General features: G+C 42.7%; 1 protein-coding gene across 1 annotated transcript; it reads left to right on the forward strand.

The window, feature by feature from the left end:
* Positions 1-1,349: 1,349 nt before the first annotated feature.
* On the forward strand, positions 1,350-21,134 carry Lrrc34 (leucine rich repeat containing 34). The gene is made up of 10 exons (XM_038348137.1): positions 1,350-1,459; positions 3,616-3,737; positions 3,837-3,901; positions 4,374-4,457; positions 10,820-10,948; positions 13,199-13,294; positions 16,356-16,510; positions 17,223-17,378; positions 18,165-18,291; positions 20,931-21,134. The coding sequence occupies exons 1-10, from the start codon at positions 1,350-1,352 to the stop codon at positions 21,132-21,134; spliced, it is 1,248 nt and encodes a 415-aa protein (XP_038204065.1).

The following is a 21,134-nucleotide window of genomic DNA, read 5'->3' on the forward strand; positions in this document are numbered from 1 at the left end:
CTCTGGGGTGCCCTCGACCGCCACCGATCCTCCTGACTTTGTGAGGAGGGTAGCAGAGTAGTATATGTGGCTTTGCTTTTAGGGTCTGGGGAAGGTGGTGTGGTCTCTTCTGCGCCCCGAGTATGTGGAAGCCCCAAGAAACCATCCCAGACAAGCAGGAGGCTCCTGAGAGGTTTCTGGGTTCCCACTTCTAGACCACCCACATTTTCTTTTATTTTAATTTCTTCATCTATTTTTTTTATTTTTAAGTTAGCTTATAGAAGAAGGGGTTTCATCGTGATATTTTTATTCATGCATACCATACTTCCGCATGCACTTTGAGTATGTCTGCATCCATGAATTTAACAAATAAAGCGTAAGATTAGGGATGTACTCAATGAGCGTTTGCCTGGCACCCACAGAAATCAGAGCTCCTGCCACCACTTTGGCTTGGGATGTTTGTTTTAAAGCGTGTGTTGGGGGTTGGCTGAAGAAAGGATAATAAGGGAAATAAGATGACAAAGGGAGAGGTCCTGACACTGCGTCTTCAGCCTTCAGCGGTGGAGCCTGATGGAGCAGGACTGGGCGGGGCTGACCGCCCGACTGCTCGCATCCGGTTCCCCGCAGGGGGAGAATAAGGCTGTTTGTTTTCCAAGGGTGCAGCTGCTGCCTTCTCAAAGGTCCAGCTTAGAGATTCAACTCCTGGCTCTGCTTCCTGGCTCTGGTAGGAGCAGTCACCAGAAGCGCTGGTAATTCCATCTCAAGAAGTTAGTAGCCTGAGGAAAGTAGTTCAGTGAGAGGGAGCCCTGCTCTGGCTTCTCTTTCTCCTCGCTAGGAGCAACTCATGGTAGAGTTCCCCCCCACCCCACCCCCGCGCTCCTTTTCAGCTAGGGTTCTAACTGGAGCCATAATTTGCCCATACCTCCTTTCAGACACCATAGTCTCCCCGCCTCTGGTGCATAGTCTGCCCCCCTCTTTCAGATAACCACAATACCCCCTGGTCTGGTACACAGTCTGCCCACCTGCCTCAGATAGTCACAGTCTTCTCCCTCCCCACCCCACCCCCCACGTGCATAGTCTGCCCCTCCCCCGTAACCACAGTCTTTCCACCCTCTCTGGTGGATTTATAGCCTGTTTGGACCCCTCCCTCCATCCTAAGCTCTCTCTTTCTTCCTCACCCTCACTACACACACACACACCACACACACACACACACATTCCTTTGAAAGAAACTTAGTTGTTGAAACTTTGGGGATAATTTTTTTTTTTTTTTTTGGTTTTTCGAGACAGGGTTTCCCTGTAGTTTCTAGAGCCTCCTAATTTATCCGTGATGATGAAGCATTATTTGTGTTTCCAGAGCTCCTGGGTCTATGGATTCCCTCCAGGAACTGTACTGTCAGTTTTGTTCAGAAAACATACGGAAAGCTAACCCTTTCATACTGGGTATACTCGAAAAACTGGATGAAGAAATTAAAAAGGGGTAAGGAAGATAAATATTCAGCTGTTAATAGTCAAAAGTACTCACTGACCCTCCTGTCTGTGAGTGGCTTTATTCCCATCTGAAGATGGCTTGGTAACGTAGACGTAGCTTTTGATTTAGGGACCTAGGTAGACGTGTGGCACTTTGAAGTCCCAGGTGCGATATCTGACGTTCGGGAGAGCACTGCACCAGCAGCCCTCAAGCCAGAGCCCCCGTAGTTATCTTGGTTCCTGTGGCAGGGAGAATTCAGGCATATCCTTTGTTCCAGTTGATGCTCTTGTTTCTGTTTTGTTTTGTCAACTTAACACATTAGATTTACCTGGAAAGAGATGCCACCATTGAGAAAAATGCCCCCACCAGATTGCCTGTACCAAAGGGGGGGGGGACTTTCTTGATTAATAGTCAATTGTAGAAGGGCTCAGCCCACTGTGGGCGGAGCCAGCCCTGGGCATGTGGTCTTGAGAAGGCTGGCTGAGCAAGTCCTAAGGAGCAAGCGAGTAAGCATCCCTCGGCAGCTCTGCTTCAGTTGCTGTCTCCAGGTCCCTGCCTTGAGTTTCTGCCTGACTTCCCTCAATATCGGAGTATGACCCAAGAGTTATACAATGAAATAAACCCTTTCCTTCCCAAATTGATTCCATAGTGGTATTTATCACAGCAGAAACCTAAAGTTTCTTTGGAATGTTCAATCTTAAGTGGGTTTGATGCTTAGCTTTGTCAACTTGACACAGTAGAGGATCACGTGGGAACAATGAGGAATTTTCTACATTTGGTTAGCCTATACCCGCATCTATAGAGCATTCTCTTAATAAGTTAATTACCATGGGTGGACGCAGCCCACTGTGCACAGCGTCATGTCTTAGACAGGGTCCTGAACTGGATAATGTAATGGTCTGCCCTGTCCCTTTAAGAGACAAGCCCTACCCACTCCCTTCCCTGTCCACTGCCAAGGCTTACAGATCTTCCTTTCTGCCTGCAGCCAGAACCCCTTTTCTTTCCTCTCTCAAAAAGAAGTAGCTGCTGCTATGGCTACTCCCCCCACCCACCGTTTCTTTCCTTGTCCCCCTTCTCTTTCCCTCTCCCCTTTCCTTCCATAACCCACTAAATAAATATCCAACCTCACTGCATGGTGTGCCTATCCATCTGTCTCTCATCCACCAAGCGGCTTCTGGCCACTCAGGGGCTCCCTGCCTGGGACTTGCTGCTCCCCTGCCCACTGGCGCCACTTGGAGACCTACAGCGCCTTTTTGTTTTTAAACCATTACAGATAAACCTGGGGAAACCAAGCTGAACACATGAAACAATTGAGAAGCATTTGTTTGTTTGTCTTCTCTATTTGCGGGGGGGGGGGGTGTGAGACAAGGTTTTTATGTGTAGTCCTGGTTGTCCTGGAACTCCCTCTGTAGACTAGGCTAGCCCCAAACTCTCAGAGATCTACCTGCCTCTGCCTCCCTAATGCTGGGATTAAAAACAAATGCGCCACCTCTGGCTTCTGTCTGCTCTTGACTGTGGGTATGATGTAACCAGCTGCTTAATGCCCCTTCCACTACAAATTCTCTTCAAGGGTAGATGACTTGGAATCAAATGCTGAAACCAACATATTCTCCCTTAAATTTCTTTATCTGGCTCCCACTTCTTTCATTTTTTTGTTTCTTTGTTTGTTTCGTTTTGTTTTGAGTAAGGGTTTCTCTTTGTAGCTCTAGATGTCCTGGAACTTGCTCTATAGAAAAGGCTGACCCCCAAATCACAGAGATCTGCCAACCTCTGCCTTTGGAGTGCTGGATTAAGTGCACCAGCTGGGGCAGTGGCAGCACAAACCTTTAACCCCAGCTCTCAGGATGCAGTGGCAGGAGCCTGTGAGTTAGATGCCAGACCGGAGAACCAGGGCTACATAGAGAAACCCTGTTTTGAAAAGCCAAAAAAAAGTGTTCACCAACAGAGCCTGGCTCTTAAGTTTCTTTTTGTGGGGATGTTTTATTACAAGAGAAATAAAAAGCTGGACAGTGGGGTGTATGAGAGAAATTAAATGATGGGGAATTTAGCTATGTTAAACTGATTTCTGACTTTCTGAGATACTACTTTTCTCATGTGAAGGGTTTTAAACTCTTGTCTCATTGTCAACATTGTCTATACTTTCTCTGTCTTTTTTATTTTGGCAGACCAGAAGAAGGAATCACAGTAAATATTGCTGGTAATAACCGCTTAGTCCCAACACAAAGAATGACAGGTGAAGATTTTTGGCTTCTTTCCAAAGTTTTAAGTAACCAGTCATGTATTACCGGTACGTTTGCTTAAGAATGAACAGCGTCTGCTTTTCATTTTCCTGATTTGAAGCATTCTTTATAAGGAACACAGGTTTCTGTTCACCCGTGTGTTTCAGGTCTAGATGTGAAGTATAACCTCATAGGTGATGTCGGTGCCTACTACGCTGCAAAACTGCTTCAGGTATTACATTGCCACCAAATAGCCTCATCCGCCATTCTGCTGAGAGAAAACCATATAGACAGTGGTACCCAGGCAAACACTAAGCATGGAAACATAAGGACCCTAAGTCTCAGCTATATGTCTAACTCTCGGGATGCATGGAAGTCCACTTGTGTTTGGGCTCAGAAGAGCTGATGCCTGGAACTTCTGAGTTGTCTTTTGCAAATCTGTTTGTACACCCTGGTTAAATACTCAAAGATGTCCATATGTTCAGTTGTTGGGGAAACTAAACTGAGTCTTTTCCTTTTAATAATGCAGTGTTTGAAAGATGAGAGTGACTTCCTTTTGCTTTTCTCCTTAAATGGTGATTGCCTTTGTTGGAATTCTGTTAGATTTTATATGGAGATACTTTTAATTCAATAAATTGTGTGCGCATAGATTAATTGATTTCCAGTAATAAAAATGTAATAGCTCCTTTCTCTTCTTCTTATAGAAACACCCACGTATCACTTACTTAAACCTTATGTTTAATGATATTGGACCTGAAGGTGGAGAACTGATTGCTAAAGCACTCCATGTAAGCATTTATATACCGCAGAGTTGTATTTGATTGTCGTTTAGAAACAGCATAACCAAAGTTAATGTGAGCTTATGTTATTTCAGTTTCAGGTGGAGGTTTGTGACTGTGTGCATGCGTGTGCAGTCATGTGTGTATGCGTGCGTGTGAGCATGTGTGTATATGTATGTCTCTGTATGGGTGTTTTGCCTGCATACATGTCTATGCGCCACATGCATTCCTAGTACTTGCAGAAGCCAGAAGAGGAAGTCAGATCCCCAGGAACTAGAGTTACATATGGTTGTGAGATGCCTGTGGGTGCTGGGAATCGAACCTGAGTCCGGTGGAAGAGCTTTTTTTTTTTTTTAACCTGATGAGCCATCTCACCAGTCCTAAAAATTTATTTATTTTATTTTTTATGTGTATGAGCCTGCATATATGTGTATACGGTGCCTGCAGAGGTCAGAAGAGGGCATTCGATCTCCTGGAACTGGAATGGCAGGTGACTGTTACCATCATGTGAGTGCTGGGAACCAAACCCAGGTCTTTTGTAAGAGCAGTGATAGCCCTTAAGCGTGGAGACCGTTCTTTAGCTCCTTAAATATATAGTTTTAGTGTAGTTCAGTTTATAAAAGTGTGGCTCTTACTTAAGAGCTTTAGACTCATTAAAAATTACTAAACAGGTTGGAGAGATGGCTCAACAGTTAAGAGCATTGGCTGCTCTTCCAGAGATCCTGAGTTCAATTCCCAGCAACATATGGTGGCTCATAATCATCCTTAATGAGATATGGTGCCCTCTTCTGGCCTGCAGAAGACATACAGACAGAACACATAATAAGTAAATAAATCTTTTTTAAAAATACTAAACAGCTTTACTGGGTTATGTTGGTACAACCTTGTAACATCAGAACTTGGAAGGAAGAAGCAGGAAGGTGACCAAGTTTCTGGCTAGTCCAGGCTACATAGGTAAGACTTTGTCTCTAAAGGAATGCACTGTTTCTCTTTGACCCCTGACTGCAGTACACTGACCCAGTCACCTTTCGTCCCTCCTGCCATGCCTTCCCCATCATGGTAGGCTTTGTTTCCCGATCCGTGAATGAGAAATCACCTTTTCTTCCTTCAAGTTGCTTCTTGGCAGGTATTCAGTCACAGCAAAAAGAGAGTAAGCGATACAGGAAACTGCCACTGAGAGAGTGGTACTGGAGCAAACCTCTGTAGGCTGTAGGTCTTTAGAACTAGTTTGGGGAAGGAATGTAGAAGCACTTGTTATCATGAGCAGGTGTAAATGGGGTTTAGTGAGCCATGTGTTGAGAGTTTGAAAGCCCAGGGTGCGGGTGGAAATGTGGACATTTGAAGAGGAATGGGCCAGATGAAGGGGAACGTGAATAAAGGAACCCCACACTAGCTCTGAATAGGGTATAATAAGATGTTCTTTATTTAAAGGAGAACTCACAGATCACAAGGGGGAAACAGTAATGGAAACCAGCATCCAGGTGTGGGGGGACGGGGGAGTGGGCAGGCCATGCCTTTTTGGTACCCAAGGCCACACCCAACCTGGTCCAGCCTCTCAAAGGCCATTGGCTGAAGGAGGTTCCCCATCAGACACTGAGATGGCTCAGTGAGTAAAAGTGCTTGCATGCAAGCTGGATGACCCGAGCTTATTCTCTGGAATCCATGGTGAAGGAGAAAACCAAGTCTGGAAAAGTTGTTCTCTGCTTTCCACACCACACACACGCACGCACGCACGCACGCACGCACGCACGCACGCATGCATGCACGCACGCACATGCACACGCACACACACGATGATAATGATGGAGATGGCTCAGAAGTTAAGAACACTTGTTCTTCCAGAGGAACCAGGCTTAGTTCACAGCACCCACAACTGCCTCTAACTCCAGTTCCAGGGAACCAACATCCTCTTGTGGTCTCTGTGGGCCTCAGGCACACAACTGCTGCACAGACATGTACACAGGCCAAACTATAAAATACAAAAAATTAAATATAAAAAGGAAAGAAAAAGGAATGAGGACAGGGAAACAGGGCTTGTGAGTTTGCTGGCAAAATGCCACCTTTCTTTTTCCCAGAGTTCTCTCTCTGCCTGGAAGTCCCACCTATTCTCTTCTGCCTACCTATTGGCCGTTCAGCTTCCTGTTACACCAATCACAACAACACGTTTTCACACAGTGTACAAATATCCCACAGAAGGTATATCCCTAGGGGTGGAATTGCTGGGCCATGTGATAGTTCTGTAAAATATATTGAGGAACTGCCTAACTGTTTTCCAAAGTAGTCGTACCTTTTAACCATCTGAGTATGTGTGAGGAGGGCCCCCAGTTACTGATGGACTTAACATCTTCCCATGGTTCTCATGTGTTCTTCCTTGGGAGGAACTTTTGTTCAAATCATTTGCCGCCTTTCAGAGCTTGGACTTTGTCCATTTTGAGATGCTATCACCATTTTGCTCAGGTTAATCTTGAACCTCTGCCCAAGTCATCCTTTGGCTTCAGGTGTCTGAGCACACAGACTACAGCAGTGCACCCTGTAACTGGCTGGCAGTTGTTTGGAGTTGTAAGTGTTCTTTATATATTCTAGATTAAAAACCCATCAGGTTTATGATTGATAATATTTTCCCTCACTTTCTTGATGCTCTTTTAAACAAAACATTTCGTCTCAACAAAGCTTACATTTATTTAATTGGTAGGATTATTATGCCTTAATCTAAGTGTTCTATCTAAAGCAGCTTTGGCTAACCAAAAGTTGCAAGGATTTACATGTTTGTTTGATTCTTAGAGTTTTCTTTCATTCACCCATCATGACTTAATTTTTGTATATAGTGAGCAGTAGGAGTCTAACTTTATTCTTTATATGTGAATATTTTGTTAGCTCACAGACACACATTAAAAACTATTCCTTCTCCCATTTAATTGTCTTGGCATCTTTTTCAAAACATTTGGGAAAGAGAGCAAGAAGGGGAATCAATATAATTATAACATAATCGCAACAAATAAAAAATAAATTTGAAAAATGGTTGAGCATCAATGTGAGGCTTGTTTCTATAGTACTCTCAGACTTTGAGAATCCACTGTCTGTCTCCACTCTAATACCATGCTATCTTGATTCTAAATTATAGCTTTTTAAAATGAAGATAGGAGTCATATATCTGTAATAATTTTTCAAGATTGTATTGATTCTTCTGGGTCAGTTGCATTTCCATACAAATTTTAAGAGCACTTTGTCAATTTCAAGAAGAAAAGCAGCTAGGGTTTTGATTAGTTAGGTCTGTAGATAGTTTGGGGAATCCTGTCAGTTTAACAATGCTAACTATTCCAGTCCATGAACATGAGATATTCTGACTCCTTGGCTCTTTATCTCCTTTGAAATATATAGTGGTTTACATCCTTCAGTATGCAAGTCTTGTCCTTGTTTTGTTAACTATATCCATTATATTTTATGTGTTTGATTCTACTAAAATGGAACAATTTCATTTTTTAAAAGGGTCTCACTATGTAGCCTTGGGTGGCCTAGAACTGTTGCAAGGAACTGCTTGTTTGGTTCCTAGCTGCCCTGCTAGCTTAGCCCCAAAATAATCATACAGGAACTGTATTATTTAAAGCACTGCTTGGCCTGTTAGCTCTAGCTTCTTATTGGCTAACTCTTATATTAATTTAAGTCATTTCTATTAATCTGTATATCACCATGTGGCAGTGTCTGACTCTGGCGGCTCCACAGTGTCTGTCTTTTACTCCCCACTTCTTCCTCCCAGCAGTCAGTTTAGTTTTCTCTGCCTCGCTCTGTTCCCCTACAGCTCTGCTATAGGCCCAAAGCAGTTCCGTTATTAGCCAATGAAAGCAACACATAGACAGAAGGACCTCCTACACCATAGAACTATATAAACTAAGCTGGTCTCAAATGCAGAAATATGCCTGCCTCTGCTGCCTGAGTGCTGGGATTAAGGGTGCTTATTACCACACTTGGCTTGGAATTCTTTTCTTTTCTATTTTTTTAGTTTTTTATTATTTTTTAAATTTTTTATTGGTTTTATTGAGCTATATATTTTTCTCTGCTCCTTCCTCTTTTTCTCCCCTCCCCTTCAGCCCTCTCCCATGGTCCCCATGCTCCCAGGAATTATTTTCTTAACATTACTTGGGGTCATTCATTTCTAGAATATAGAAATAGAATTGATTTTAGGTAAGTCTTGCATTTTGCTCTCCCTGGACTTATCAGTTTGAACAGCTTTTGGGGGTGGACCACTTAAGACTTTCCGTGTATGGCGTGAGACCATGTGGATCCTTTCCTTACTTACAGCCTCTGGATTTAATTTTGGTGGTTCCCATGTGCCTAGGAACATTCATTTTTTCCCCCAGACTTTCCAATTTGTTGGAATATGCTTTCAGCATATTCCTTAAGAATCTTAGCTTTCATCTTGTCGTAACAAACCTTTTCCATCACTAGCGTCATAGAGTGTTCTCTCTCTTCTCGTTAGTCTGGCTAAGAGTTTGCTCCTCTTTTCAAAGAATCGACTTTTTGTTTAGCGGAGTTTATGGATTATCCTCTTAGTGTCCACTTCATCACTTTTGGATTTGGGTTGTTCTTGCTGTGTGTGTGTGTGTGTGTGTGTGTGTGTGTGTGTGTAAGGCCAGAGGTTGATGTTATGTCTTCCTCTATCACTGGCCACCTTATTTTCTGAGATAGGTTTTCTGAGCCTAGAGCTCAATGTATCTGGGCCTTCCACTTTATGTCCAGTAGTGTTTGTTATACAATATATTTGACTCACTGTATCTTCTTGGTGGAGTGTTCCCTTTATGTGGGGTCTTCTGTCTTCTAAGTTTGGCACGAGGGCCACTGTTTCCGACATTATTTTCAGTGTGTACTTGCTTCTTAGAGTATATTCAGTCTTGTGCCATTCCTAACAAGGTGAGCTACTTTCAGACAACAGTTGGCTTTTTGCTTTTAAGATTTATTTGTTTTTATTTTATTTTGCCTGCATTCGCTGCTTTTTCATGAAACCTGGATTCTGTTCCCAGCACCAACATAGCAACTCATAACTAACTTTAACTCTAGTTCCACGGGATACAACATCCTCTATTGGTCTCCATGAGCACCAGGCACATACGTGGTGCAAGTACATACATGCAGGCAAACACCCATGCACATAATATAAAAATGGGAGTTGGGGATCTATCTCAATATTTGCCAAACAGCAGTTCTCAACCTTCCTAGTGCTGTGACCCTTTAATAATACTCCATGGCGTGGTGACCCCAACCATAAAGTTATTTTGTTGCCAAATCACAATGTAAACATCAGGTATGCAGGATATCTGATATATGAACCCTGTGAAAGGGTCTTTTACCCCCTGGGGTCTCGACTCACAAGTTGAGAACGACTGGCCTGGCACATGTGAGGCACTGGTTTCGATCCTCAACACACACAGACACACAGACACACGCACACACACACAGACACACACAGGCACATACACACGGAGACACACACACAGACACACAGAGAGACATACACACACAAACACACACAGACACATACACAGAGAGACATACACAGAGACACAGACACACACACACAGATACCCAGACACACACACAAACTCACACACAGACACACACAGACACATGCACACACACAGATATACAGACACACAGAGACAGACATACATACACACAGACACACAGACACATACACACACAGATGCACACACATAGACACATACACACACATACACACACACAGACATACACAGAGAGACGTACACACACAGACACACACACACAGATACCCAGACACACACACAAACACACACACAGACACACACAGACACACAGACACATGCACATCCACACAGATACATGCACACACAGAGATATACACACACACAGACATAAACATAGACACATACACACACACACACACACACACACACACACACACACACACGAGTAATGTGGGGCTTGGGGAAGGACAGCTGGATACAGGGCAGCTTTCAAGGGACGACAGGAAGTGTTCGGGAACTAGTTAGAGTGCTAGCTGCACAGCCTGGTGACTGAAGGCAATGCACTGAACACTAGGAAATTTCAGCTCGGGAATACGCTTTTCTTATGAAGCAGACCTGCAGAGTTTCCATGAAAGCTCATTAAAATCTCCCATTTCCTGGGTGTTTGATGCTTGGTCATCTTTTAAAAAAATACTCAGCTATTATGAGTATTAGATATGAGTATTAGATATTACTTTTTCAGAATATATCTTATTCTTTCTCTATAAAAATGAATTTGCAAATAGTAATACGACTTCCTCACTCATTTAATTGAGAATTTTGTGGATTCAAATTTAAGCAACTAAGTTTTGATTGTTTTTTTTTTTCCCCCAGAAAAACAAAACTCTCAAATACTTGAGAATGACTGGAAATAAGATTGAAAATGCGGGCGGCATGTTTTTTGCTGCCATGCTGCAGATTAACTCATCCCTGGAGAAGCTGGACCTGGGTGACTGTGACCTGGTGAGCCAGTTCGTGCGTGGGCTCTTCCCCCAGGGGAACAGCGCATGAAGCTAGAGGATGGGTTTCTTCTGGCTTGTACCGGAGCAAAGGGCTCACCATGTAGCCCAAGCCAGCTTGAACTCAGTTCTCCTGCCCCTGTCTCCCAAGTGCTGGAACTGTACTGCTACCCTGACAAGATATTTATCCATGGTTACTCTACCCTGTGGGAAATGTGGCTTTCTATTCACATGGTGGTGTGGACTGTTAATCAGATTACAGGGACTGTAGAGATGGCCCAGGGCTTAGAAGTTTACTGCTCTTACAGAGGACTGTTCCAAGCACCCATGTGGCAGCTCACAACCATCTCTAACTCCAATTCTAGGGGATCTGGTGCCTCCTCTGGCCTCACTGACACTACATATTCATGATGCACACACATACATGTAGGCAAGACACTTGTACATAAAAAAAGTTTTAAAAATCATATTACAGTAAACACAGTATTGGATAATAACTAGCATAATAAAGAGATGTCTAACCTCTAAGCATAACTCATCTTAACCTGTATGTGACTTACAGAAAGAGACAGGCTCTTTTACATTCAACAAATACCACTTCATGGTATTAACATAAATTCCTTCTGACAGAAAATATTTCACCATGAGTACACTGTCCTGTGAAAGCTGCATTGGTGCTAAAAGCTGCTCTGGAGGCTTCATCCACCAGATAATAAGACCTGCACTTTTTGCATGCCTTCAAATTCTAAATCACACTTTCTTTGATCATGCTTTCAAATCTTGAGACTTTTAAAACTGTTGTATGATTAATGCCACATTAGCATAGCTTCAGAGCCTGTCCTGGAACTAGCTCTTGTAGGCCAGGTTGGCCTAGAACTCACAGAGATCCGCCTGCCTCTGCCTCCTGAGTGGAAGGATGTTTTTAAAGGCAAATGTAGCCAGTACACTTCTGGGAAGCAGTGAATCGAGGGTCACCCTTTACACACCAGTCACTTGAGATACTAAAAGGTTACCTCCGTGAATCTGAGATAGTCTCTGCCCTCGTGAGGCTTTGTGGTTCACTCGGGAGAAATGTCAGTCAACGGAGGAAAGTACTGGAAAGGACACCAGCTGCTCCGATGCTGGGGAGGAGGTAATTTTGTTTGGTGAGATGGATGTCTGAAACCTGAGGATGTAAGACTTAGGAGTCAGGAAGCCTGGGGTTGCAGAATAAATTCAAGACCAGTTTGGACAGCTTCACCAGGCCTTGTCTCAAAATAAAAAAAAAAAAAAATTAAAAAGGGCTGAGTTTGAGTCCACAAATAGCATGCATAAGAGCTTAGGCTCGGTCCTCAGTACTGCAGTAAATAAAACCCAAATGAACAGGGTGGTATTGATTAAGCAGCAAAACCGTACTAAACTCCTCCCTTATCAAGCTATGAGCGGTCACGAGGGAGGTGGGTGGGTGAGCAGAGTTAAGGTTGTGGGGGCAGAGGATGGGACGTTGACATAAATGCGAATCCTGGGCAGGCTTAAAGCTGAGGGACATAATCTGACACAGTTTCTCTGAGGAAAGTGGAGGGCAGCAAGGAGAAGCCAGTGGGCCACCAGGAGAGCTGCTGCAGCCGTCCGCGTTTGTGGCAAGGGGCGCTTGGGCAGGAGTAGCAGATATTCAGCGATGAGCTGATCAGAGGCTTCTTCCGGGGGCAGGTGTTCAGACTATTGGCCATCCGGATGAGAGGCGGTGAGAGAAAGCTATTTACCAGCAAAACAGGCTGTGTGTGTGTGTGTGTGTGTGTGGTTGTCCATCACAAAGGTGAGAGAGGGCAGGCCCTCCAGTGAGAGAGTTGGAGAGACCTGCAGGAGCTATAAAAAGTGAGTGGAACCTGCCCAGTTCCACTCACATAATGCACCTGTAAGAACGTAAAAAAAAAAAAAAATGCCTGCACAGGATGTACACATATGAGACTTAGCTGCGGTCCACGGGTCTGTCTCTTCATCTGTGGGGAGCCTAAAGGACTTAGCGGCAAGCCCAGGGTCACACCTAGGAAACGGGCACTGAAATGTTAGGACCCCCCCCCACACACACACACAAACACATGCATACAGCAGGCTCTAGGGCAGGGTGGAGGAATATGGCAACAACTCAGTTCTGAGAAGGGATGTTTTAACTTTTGTACAAACCATTTAATCAGAACTCAGATAATTAGCTTGCGATTGTGATGCAAGGAGATTGATACACTGTCAACTTCCTCGATCGATTTGCCTGTTTTAGGGGCTGCAGAGTGTGATAGCATTTACTACAGTGCTGACCCAGAACCAAGTAATCAAGGCGATAAACCTGAACCGACCTATACTGTATGGAGAACAGGTCAGTATTCAAAATGACGACATTGTGCACCGGACTAAGGTCCAGTGGGGTTTATGCTGCATGAATACACTGCATTCTTAGAACTTTAACACTTGTAAAAGTATTAAAGGAAAATTCTGTCACTTCTTGGTGACTTGCAAGTATTTAGCTGCTGGTACTTACGCAGCAAGCTTGTGAAACTTAGGTTCTGTGTAAACCTGTGTATGACGTTAGGTGAAAGAAAGTATGTATGCGTAAAGCCCAGGTTGGAAGCCCAGCGTCCACTGTTTAATCATTTGCTGTACTGATATGGCTGAACCACTACGTCTTGGAACTCAACGCAAGTGCATGTATAGTTTGGCAAGTCTGAACTTGATCCCGTCTATAGATTAAGGCTCTTGTTGGAGAAAGATGTCAGTGTGGCTGCCTTTTCCCATATCCTTTTGGGTGGGATTCTTCTCCTTAAGGAAATAAGAACTTGGATTGGTAAGCTGTTTCAGGGACTAAAAAGTTCCTGCTGCCAAACCTGACGACCTGAGTTCAAGGTCAGGGTGGAAGAACAGAACTGATTCCTGTCTGTTGTCCTCTGACCTCCACATGCGCACTGTGACATGTGCACGCACACGCATGCTTACCCCCTCTGGTAAAATGAAAAATTCACAAAGAATAAGAACCCATAAAGCAAAGAAAACCAGCCTACAATTCACAATCCCAGAGAACCTAGACAACAATGAGGACTCTAATAGAGACATACATGGATCTAATGTGTATGGGAAGTAGAAAAAGACAAGATCTCCTGAATAAATTGGGAGCATGGGGACCTTGGAAGAGGGTAGAAGGGAAGGGGAGTAGAAAGAAAGGGAATGGAGGAAAGTATATAGCTTAATAAAAACAAAACAAAACAAAAACGGTAAGAACCCATTCTTTTACAGGTCTCAACAGAGGACAAAAGAAAGGCCTGGAGCATTTTATCTGGTTCAAACAATGCACTTACGGGCCACTGTTCAAATAAATCTTGAACTTTCAAAGTATCATCCGTAATTTAAAATTACCTGTACCATTGTTCCCCCTTTCTATCACTGAGAATTTAGCACATTTTAAAGTGCTGCTTTTCATGTATGGCTCCTGCAAGCCCCAGACACACTCATGGTGCACAGACACAAGCAGCAAAGCATGCACTCACATAAATAAATCTAAACAATTTTTTAAAAAAGATGAGGAAAATACTATGACTTGGTCACAAAGTATGTTACAGGGACTTCTTAACAAAATTGCTTTGGCCAGCTTATGTTTGCTTTGGATAAAAACTTAAAATTATCTGGTGTTGATTATCCCTGAGGAGGAAATATATGTGCACGTGCATGCCTTTCGCCTAGTGACATCTAGACTGTAAACTTTAGAAATGAACAGACCTATTCCATAACTTAAAATCACTATAAAAGGATGGAAGGCAGGCAGCAGAGCTGAGGGTCTCAAAACAGAATAAGATTGAGAAATATCTGGGTCTTGAGCCATCAAGATGATGATCGGTAACAAAGAACAGGGAAATACTACGGGAACGGGGAAGGTTTAAACAAACAAGATACACAGATTGCTTTGTTGGTTTTCCTCTAAAAATAACTATTATTGTCACTGTAACCAAATTACCCATCCTCTTTTTCCGTCACTTAGTTACTACCTTTTACAAGTTCCTGCTACTTATCTAAGAAGGTACACATTTTGGGCTGGAGAGATGGCTCAGAGGTTAAGAGCACTGGCTGTTCTTCCAGAGGACCTGAGTTCAATTCCATCTGTAATGAGATCTGATGCCCTCTTCTGGGGTGTAGGGTGTAGGTACACATGCAGGCAGAACACTGTATATAATTAATAAATAAATAAATAAATAAATAAATCTTAAAAAAAAAAAGAAGCTACACATTTCATTTGGAACCTACACATAGTGGTACAAGTCACAATCCCAGTACTCTTGGGAGGTCGAGGTAGGATGATGAGTTCCCAGGCCAGCCCAGGCTACACCGTGAGGCCTGGTCCACTCCCTGTGCTACCCTTAGGCACACACACACACAAATACACACACGAACACACGCAAACACACACACACACGATATGATTTGAGGCAGTAGATGGTTTTTTTTTTTTAAAAAAAAGATGTCAAATGCAAATATGGCAGACTGTTTTTTGTTGTGTGTATGTGTGTCTGTGGTATGTGACTGTGTGTGCCTGTGAGGGTGTGTACAGATGTCCGAGGAGAATGCCAGAGGTCTTCTTAATTTACTGTCTGCATTATTGCCTCCAGACAGGGCCCCTCACTGAACAAAGCTCACTGTTTGGACATGAGCTCCCATGATCTGCCTATCTTTATCAGCCAACAATGAGGTTTCAGGAATATATATGGTCATGCCTGGCTTCTATATGAATACTGGGAATTTGAACTCAGGTCCTTATTACCCAGTGAGCCATATCTCTAGCACTAAACTAAGAGTCTTAATAGAATTTTCGTTTCGTTTTGTTTTTTGAGACAGGGTTTCTCCATGTAGCCCTGGCTTTTCTGGAACTCACTCTGTAGACCAGGCTGGCCTTGAACTCACAGAGATCCGCCTGCCTCTGCCTCCCAAGTGCTGGTACTAAAGGTGTGAACCACCACTGCTCAACCTTCCTAGTTTTTTTTTCTTTGTGTTTTGCTGCTGGTTTGGTTTTGGAGACAGGGTTTCTCTGTGTAGCCCTAACTGTCCTAGAATTCACTTTGTAGACTAGGCTGACCTCGAACTCACAGAGATCTGCCTGCTTCTGCTTCCTGAGTGCTGGGATTAAAGGCGTGCACCACCACCGCCCGGCCTAGTTTTGCTTTTAATGTAATATTTTTAACAAGCTAATTTAAGGCCAGATGTGGTGGCATACACCTGTAACCACCAGTCCTCAGGAGGCTGGGCAACAGAGACAAAAGGCTGAGACCAGCCCTAGCCATATAATGACACCCTATACCAAGAAACAAAACAAAATTCTGCCTAACTTCAAGAATATATATGCTCTTGAGATGGAAAAGTAATATTTCAAACTCAGAAAAGATCTTACCTATTTTTAGGAAGAGTCTACAGTTCACATGGGCCACATGTTGAAAGAAAATCGCTTCCTTGTTGAACTGCACATGTGTAAACATGGCATGAAAAATATTGGCATGCAGCAGCTGTGCAATGCATTGACTCTGAACAGCAGCCTACGCTACCTTGATGTCAGCTGGTAAGCGTTACTTTCCATGATAATGCAAAGATTCAGTCTTGGGGATACTCTACACAAATGTTCATACATGTTAGACACTGTTTTCAGTGACTATCAATCATAACTGTTGGTGAACTTTTATTGTAGACTGTAGGATATATTAGGTTAGCTTATACTGTAATATATCTGTGATAACTTGATTGCTAGATAGGTGGGAACATTATTTCATGGAGATTTTTTTCTTTTTTCTTTTTTTTTTCTTTTAGTGGCTGGAGAGACAGCCGTGGGTGCTGGGAACCGAACTCTTATATTTTTGGTTGTGAGCCTAGCCTTTAACGGCTGAGCCATCTCTCCAGCCCTCATGGAGATTTTTTTAAATTTTGGGATTCTTAATTCTTTTAAAGATTCATTTATTTATTTATTTATTTATCAATCATATATACAGTGGTCTGCCTGTGTGCGTGGCTGCCCGCTAGAAGAGGGCGCCAGACCTCATTATAGATGGTTGTGAGCCACCATGTGGTTTCAGGGAATTGAACTCAGGACCTCTGAAAGAGCAGTCAGTGCTCTTAACCTTTGAGCCATTTCTCTGGCCCCTCATGGGGAATTTTTATTTTCCGAAGCTCAGCAAACAGAAAATAAAAAGCTTACTATATGGTGTCAAGTATCTTATGAATATAAGAATAATACTTTGTGTTTTTTAAAATATTGCTAAATATGCTTCCTTCCCCAGCAATAAAATAACTCGTGATGGAATGGTGTATTTGGCCGATGTACTGAAAATCAATACTACCCTGGAAGTAATAGATCTTTCTTTTAACAGAATAGAAAACACAGGTGCAAAGTACCTCAGTGAAACTCTAACTTCCCACAACAGGAGTCTTAAAGCGTTAGTATGGCTTTTTTATTTAATCAAAATAAGTAAAAATTCTAAGAAGTATCTTTTAAAAATTGGGTGAATCTAGTAGGGTAATTGTGTATTCAAACTCATGAGAAAAAATCTTTATTTCTCCTTTTATTTATGCATATGTGTACTCACATGCACCGAATGTGCCCACAGAGGCCGGAAGAGGGAATCACAGCCCCGGACCTGGAGTCAGACCTGGTGCCAGCTGCCCGAGGCAGATGCTGGGAACAGAGCCTCCGTCCTTTCAGGAGCTGCAAATGCTCTGAGCTAAGCCATCTCTCCAGCCCCCAAAACTCTTATCTGTCCTGAACTCTAACAAAAAAATTCATAAGCATTTAACACGATACTTACATATGTAATGTATCAATGTAGTCAAACATTTACCAAATAGGGGTTGAAGAGATGACTTAGTGGTCAAGAGCACTGACTTAAGGTCCTGAGTTCAGTTCCCAGCAACAGGGTGACTCACAACCATCTATGAGATCTGGTGCCCTCTTCTGGTGTACAGCCATACATGCAAAGCACCCAAATGCATAAATAAATCTTAATGAAGGGGGTGGGGCGTCAGGCTAATTTCAAAATGTTGGGACCATTCCTGGGTCCATGACACATTTAATAGAAAATGGGTTCCCTGGATTAAAGGACCTAAACAGCCAATATTTGGATGACCACATTAAAACCTGTTAACAAAATGGATTTAGTAAGTGCTGATGCTTACTTAAGATTCTTCGTGGGCTTTCAGAATTCCTGACTGTTTCCTTTCTACAGATTGTCCGTAGTCAGCAACAAGATAGAAGGCGAAGGGCTTGTTGCGCTTTCACGGTCAATGAAAACAAACCCTGTATTATCGCATATCTACATTTGGGGGAATAAATTCGATGAAGCTACATGTGTGGTAAGTGTTTTCAATTCGGACTTTTGTTGGACTCTCCAATACCTATAAGTTCCTTTTATAAGTGGTTGCAAAGAATGGCGTCACACTATACTTTGGGCAATTTGTAACTTAAACCCTAACAAAGTCACTGCTCGGAAAGAGAGCAGATGCTCTGTACAGGTATTAAGGATCAATGAGTCACAGTTTCCGGTTCTCCAAATGAGAACGGAAATTACACCTGATTTGATGCAGCAAAGTCCCTCCTGTGACAACGTAAGGAGTAGGGCACTGCAGAAGCGGTGTTGGTGTCGCGCTTAGTGTCCTGCGTGTGAACCCCAAGTCCTTCACACTCCTTCCCTACGCGAACCATCCCTGCGTTTCTGGAATGGCACCTGCTTGATCTTGACGGGTGGACTTTGTGCTCTTTGTTGGTTCTTTGTGTGGTTTAGGTATCAGGGTAAATGTGTCCTTGTAGAAAAGGATTAGACAGTGGCCCTTCTATTTAGTGAGACAGAGTATTGGCATTAATTCTTCCTTGAAAGTCTGGTAGAAGTCTGTGCTGAATCCATCTGGCCCTGGGCTTTGTTGTTGTTGTTGCTAGGGGACATTTTTTTTTTTTTTAAAAAAGACTGGTTTATGTATTTTGTGTTTAAGGTTGTTTTGTCTGCATGTATGCACACTGGGAGAGGACCCTGGTTACCGTGGGACCGCAGTTACAGACGGTTGTGAGCTGCTGTGCATGTGCTGAGAATTGAACTCAGAACATCTAGAAGAGCAGCCAGTGCTCTTAACTGCTGAGCCATCTCTCCAGGTCCAGCTTAGGAGACTTAATTACTGCTTCTGTTTTACTAGGGGCTATAGGTCTGTTTAAATTGATCTTGATTTAACTTTGGTATATGGTACATATGAAGGAATTTATCTGCTTCTTTTAAATTTTCCAATTTACTGGTGCACAGATATTTAAAGTGTGTCCTTATGATTCTCTAAATTTCCTTGGGATCAGTATCTTTTCATCTCTAATTTTATTACTTTGGATCTCCTCTCCACCTTTTAATTAATTTAGACAAGGGTTTGTCAGTCTTACTGATTTTCTTAAAGAACCAATTCTTTGTCTCATTGATTCTTTGTGTTGGTTGTTTCTCTTTTATTGATTTCAACCCTGAGTCTATTTCCTGCCACCTAGTCCTTTTGAATGCTATTTTTTTTCTTTTTGTTCTAGAGCCTTCAGGTGTGCTGTTAAATTACTAATAATATTTCTCCAATTTTTTTGATGTAGGCATTTAGTGCTATGAACTTGCCTCTTATAACCTCTTCTTCATTGTGTTCCATAGGTTTGGGTATGGTGTGTTTTCATTTCATTCAATTCTAAAAAGTTTTTAATTTCCTTCTTGATTTCTATCTTGACCTACTTTTCATTCAGTAGCAAGTTATTCAGTTTCCATGAATTTGCAAACTTTCTATTGTTGTTGATATAGCAGTAATTCATAGTGGTCTGGCAGGACACAGGATGGTATTTCAAATTTTTTCATATCTGTTGAGGCTCATATTGTGTTCGAGTATGTGGTCAGCTTTGGAAAAAGTTCCATGAGCTGCTGAGAATCATGCTCCTTTAGAGACAGAAAGCATAGTGACAAAAATCTCTCATTTGAAAGAAAAGGAAGCCGGGCAGTGGTGGCGCACGCCTTTAATCCCAGCACTCGGGAGGCAGAGGCAGGCGGATCTCTGTGAGTTCGAGGCCAGCCTGGTCTACAAGAGCTAGTTCCAGGACAGGCTCCAAAGCTACAGAGAAACCCTGTCTCGAAAAACCAAAAAAAGAAAAAAAAAAAGAAAAAAAAAAGAAAGAAAAAAAAGAGAGACATACATAGATTTGCCGGGCGGTGGTGGCGCACGCCTTTAATCCCAGCACTCGGGAGGCAGAGGCAGGCGGATCTCTGTGAGTTCGAGGCCAGCCTGGTCTACAAGAGCTAGTTCCAGGACAGGCTCCAAAGCTACAGAGAAACCCTGTCTCGAAAAACCAAAAAAAGAAAAAAAAAAAGAAAAAAAAAAGAAAGAAAAAAAAGAGAGACATACATAGATTTGCCGGGCGGTGGTGGCACACGCTTTTAATCCCAGCACTCGGGAGGCAGAGGCAGGCGGATCTCTGAGTTCGAGGCCAGCCTGGTCTACAAGAGCTAGTTCCAGGACAGGCTCTAGAAACTACAGGGAAACCCTGTCTCGAAAAAACAAAACAAAACAAAACAAAAAAAAAAAAAAGAACTTATATACTTATATATAACTGAGAAATCTGTTTTATAACATTATACTTTCATTATGTATAAATAATACAATTTACTTATATCAGGAATAATACTGAAATTCAGCAATGTTATTAAGAATATTTTATTTATTTATTATTTTTTGTTTTTTTGATACAGGGTTTCTCTGTAGCTTTGAAGCCTGTCCAGGAACTCACTCTGTAAACTAGGCTGGTCTTGAACTCACAGAGATCCTCCTGCCTCTGCCTCCTGAGGGCTGGAATTAAAGGTGTGCACTACCACCGCCCAGCAAAGAATATTTTATTTTAATCTACAAAACAGCACATCTAAATTGATTACGTGTTTACACAACCACTGTAAACTGAATAAATGATATTACTAATGACAGTTTTCTGAAAATCCTAGGCATATTCAGATTTGATGGAGAGTGGCCGGCTAAAGCCAGACAGTACAGATGTGGAGCCATATGTGGTGGATGGACGTGTCTACCTTGCAGAGGTCTCCAATGGCCTTAAAAGGCATTACTACTGGACACCAACTTATGGCAATGCTAACGACCACTCATCTAACGCAGGCTTTGCTCTTGTTCCAGTTGGGCAACATCTATAA

This window comes from Arvicola amphibius, chromosome 11 (assembly GCF_903992535.2).
Source record: "Arvicola amphibius chromosome 11, mArvAmp1.2, whole genome shotgun sequence".
Lineage (NCBI taxonomy): Eukaryota > Metazoa > Chordata > Mammalia > Rodentia > Cricetidae > Arvicola > Arvicola amphibius.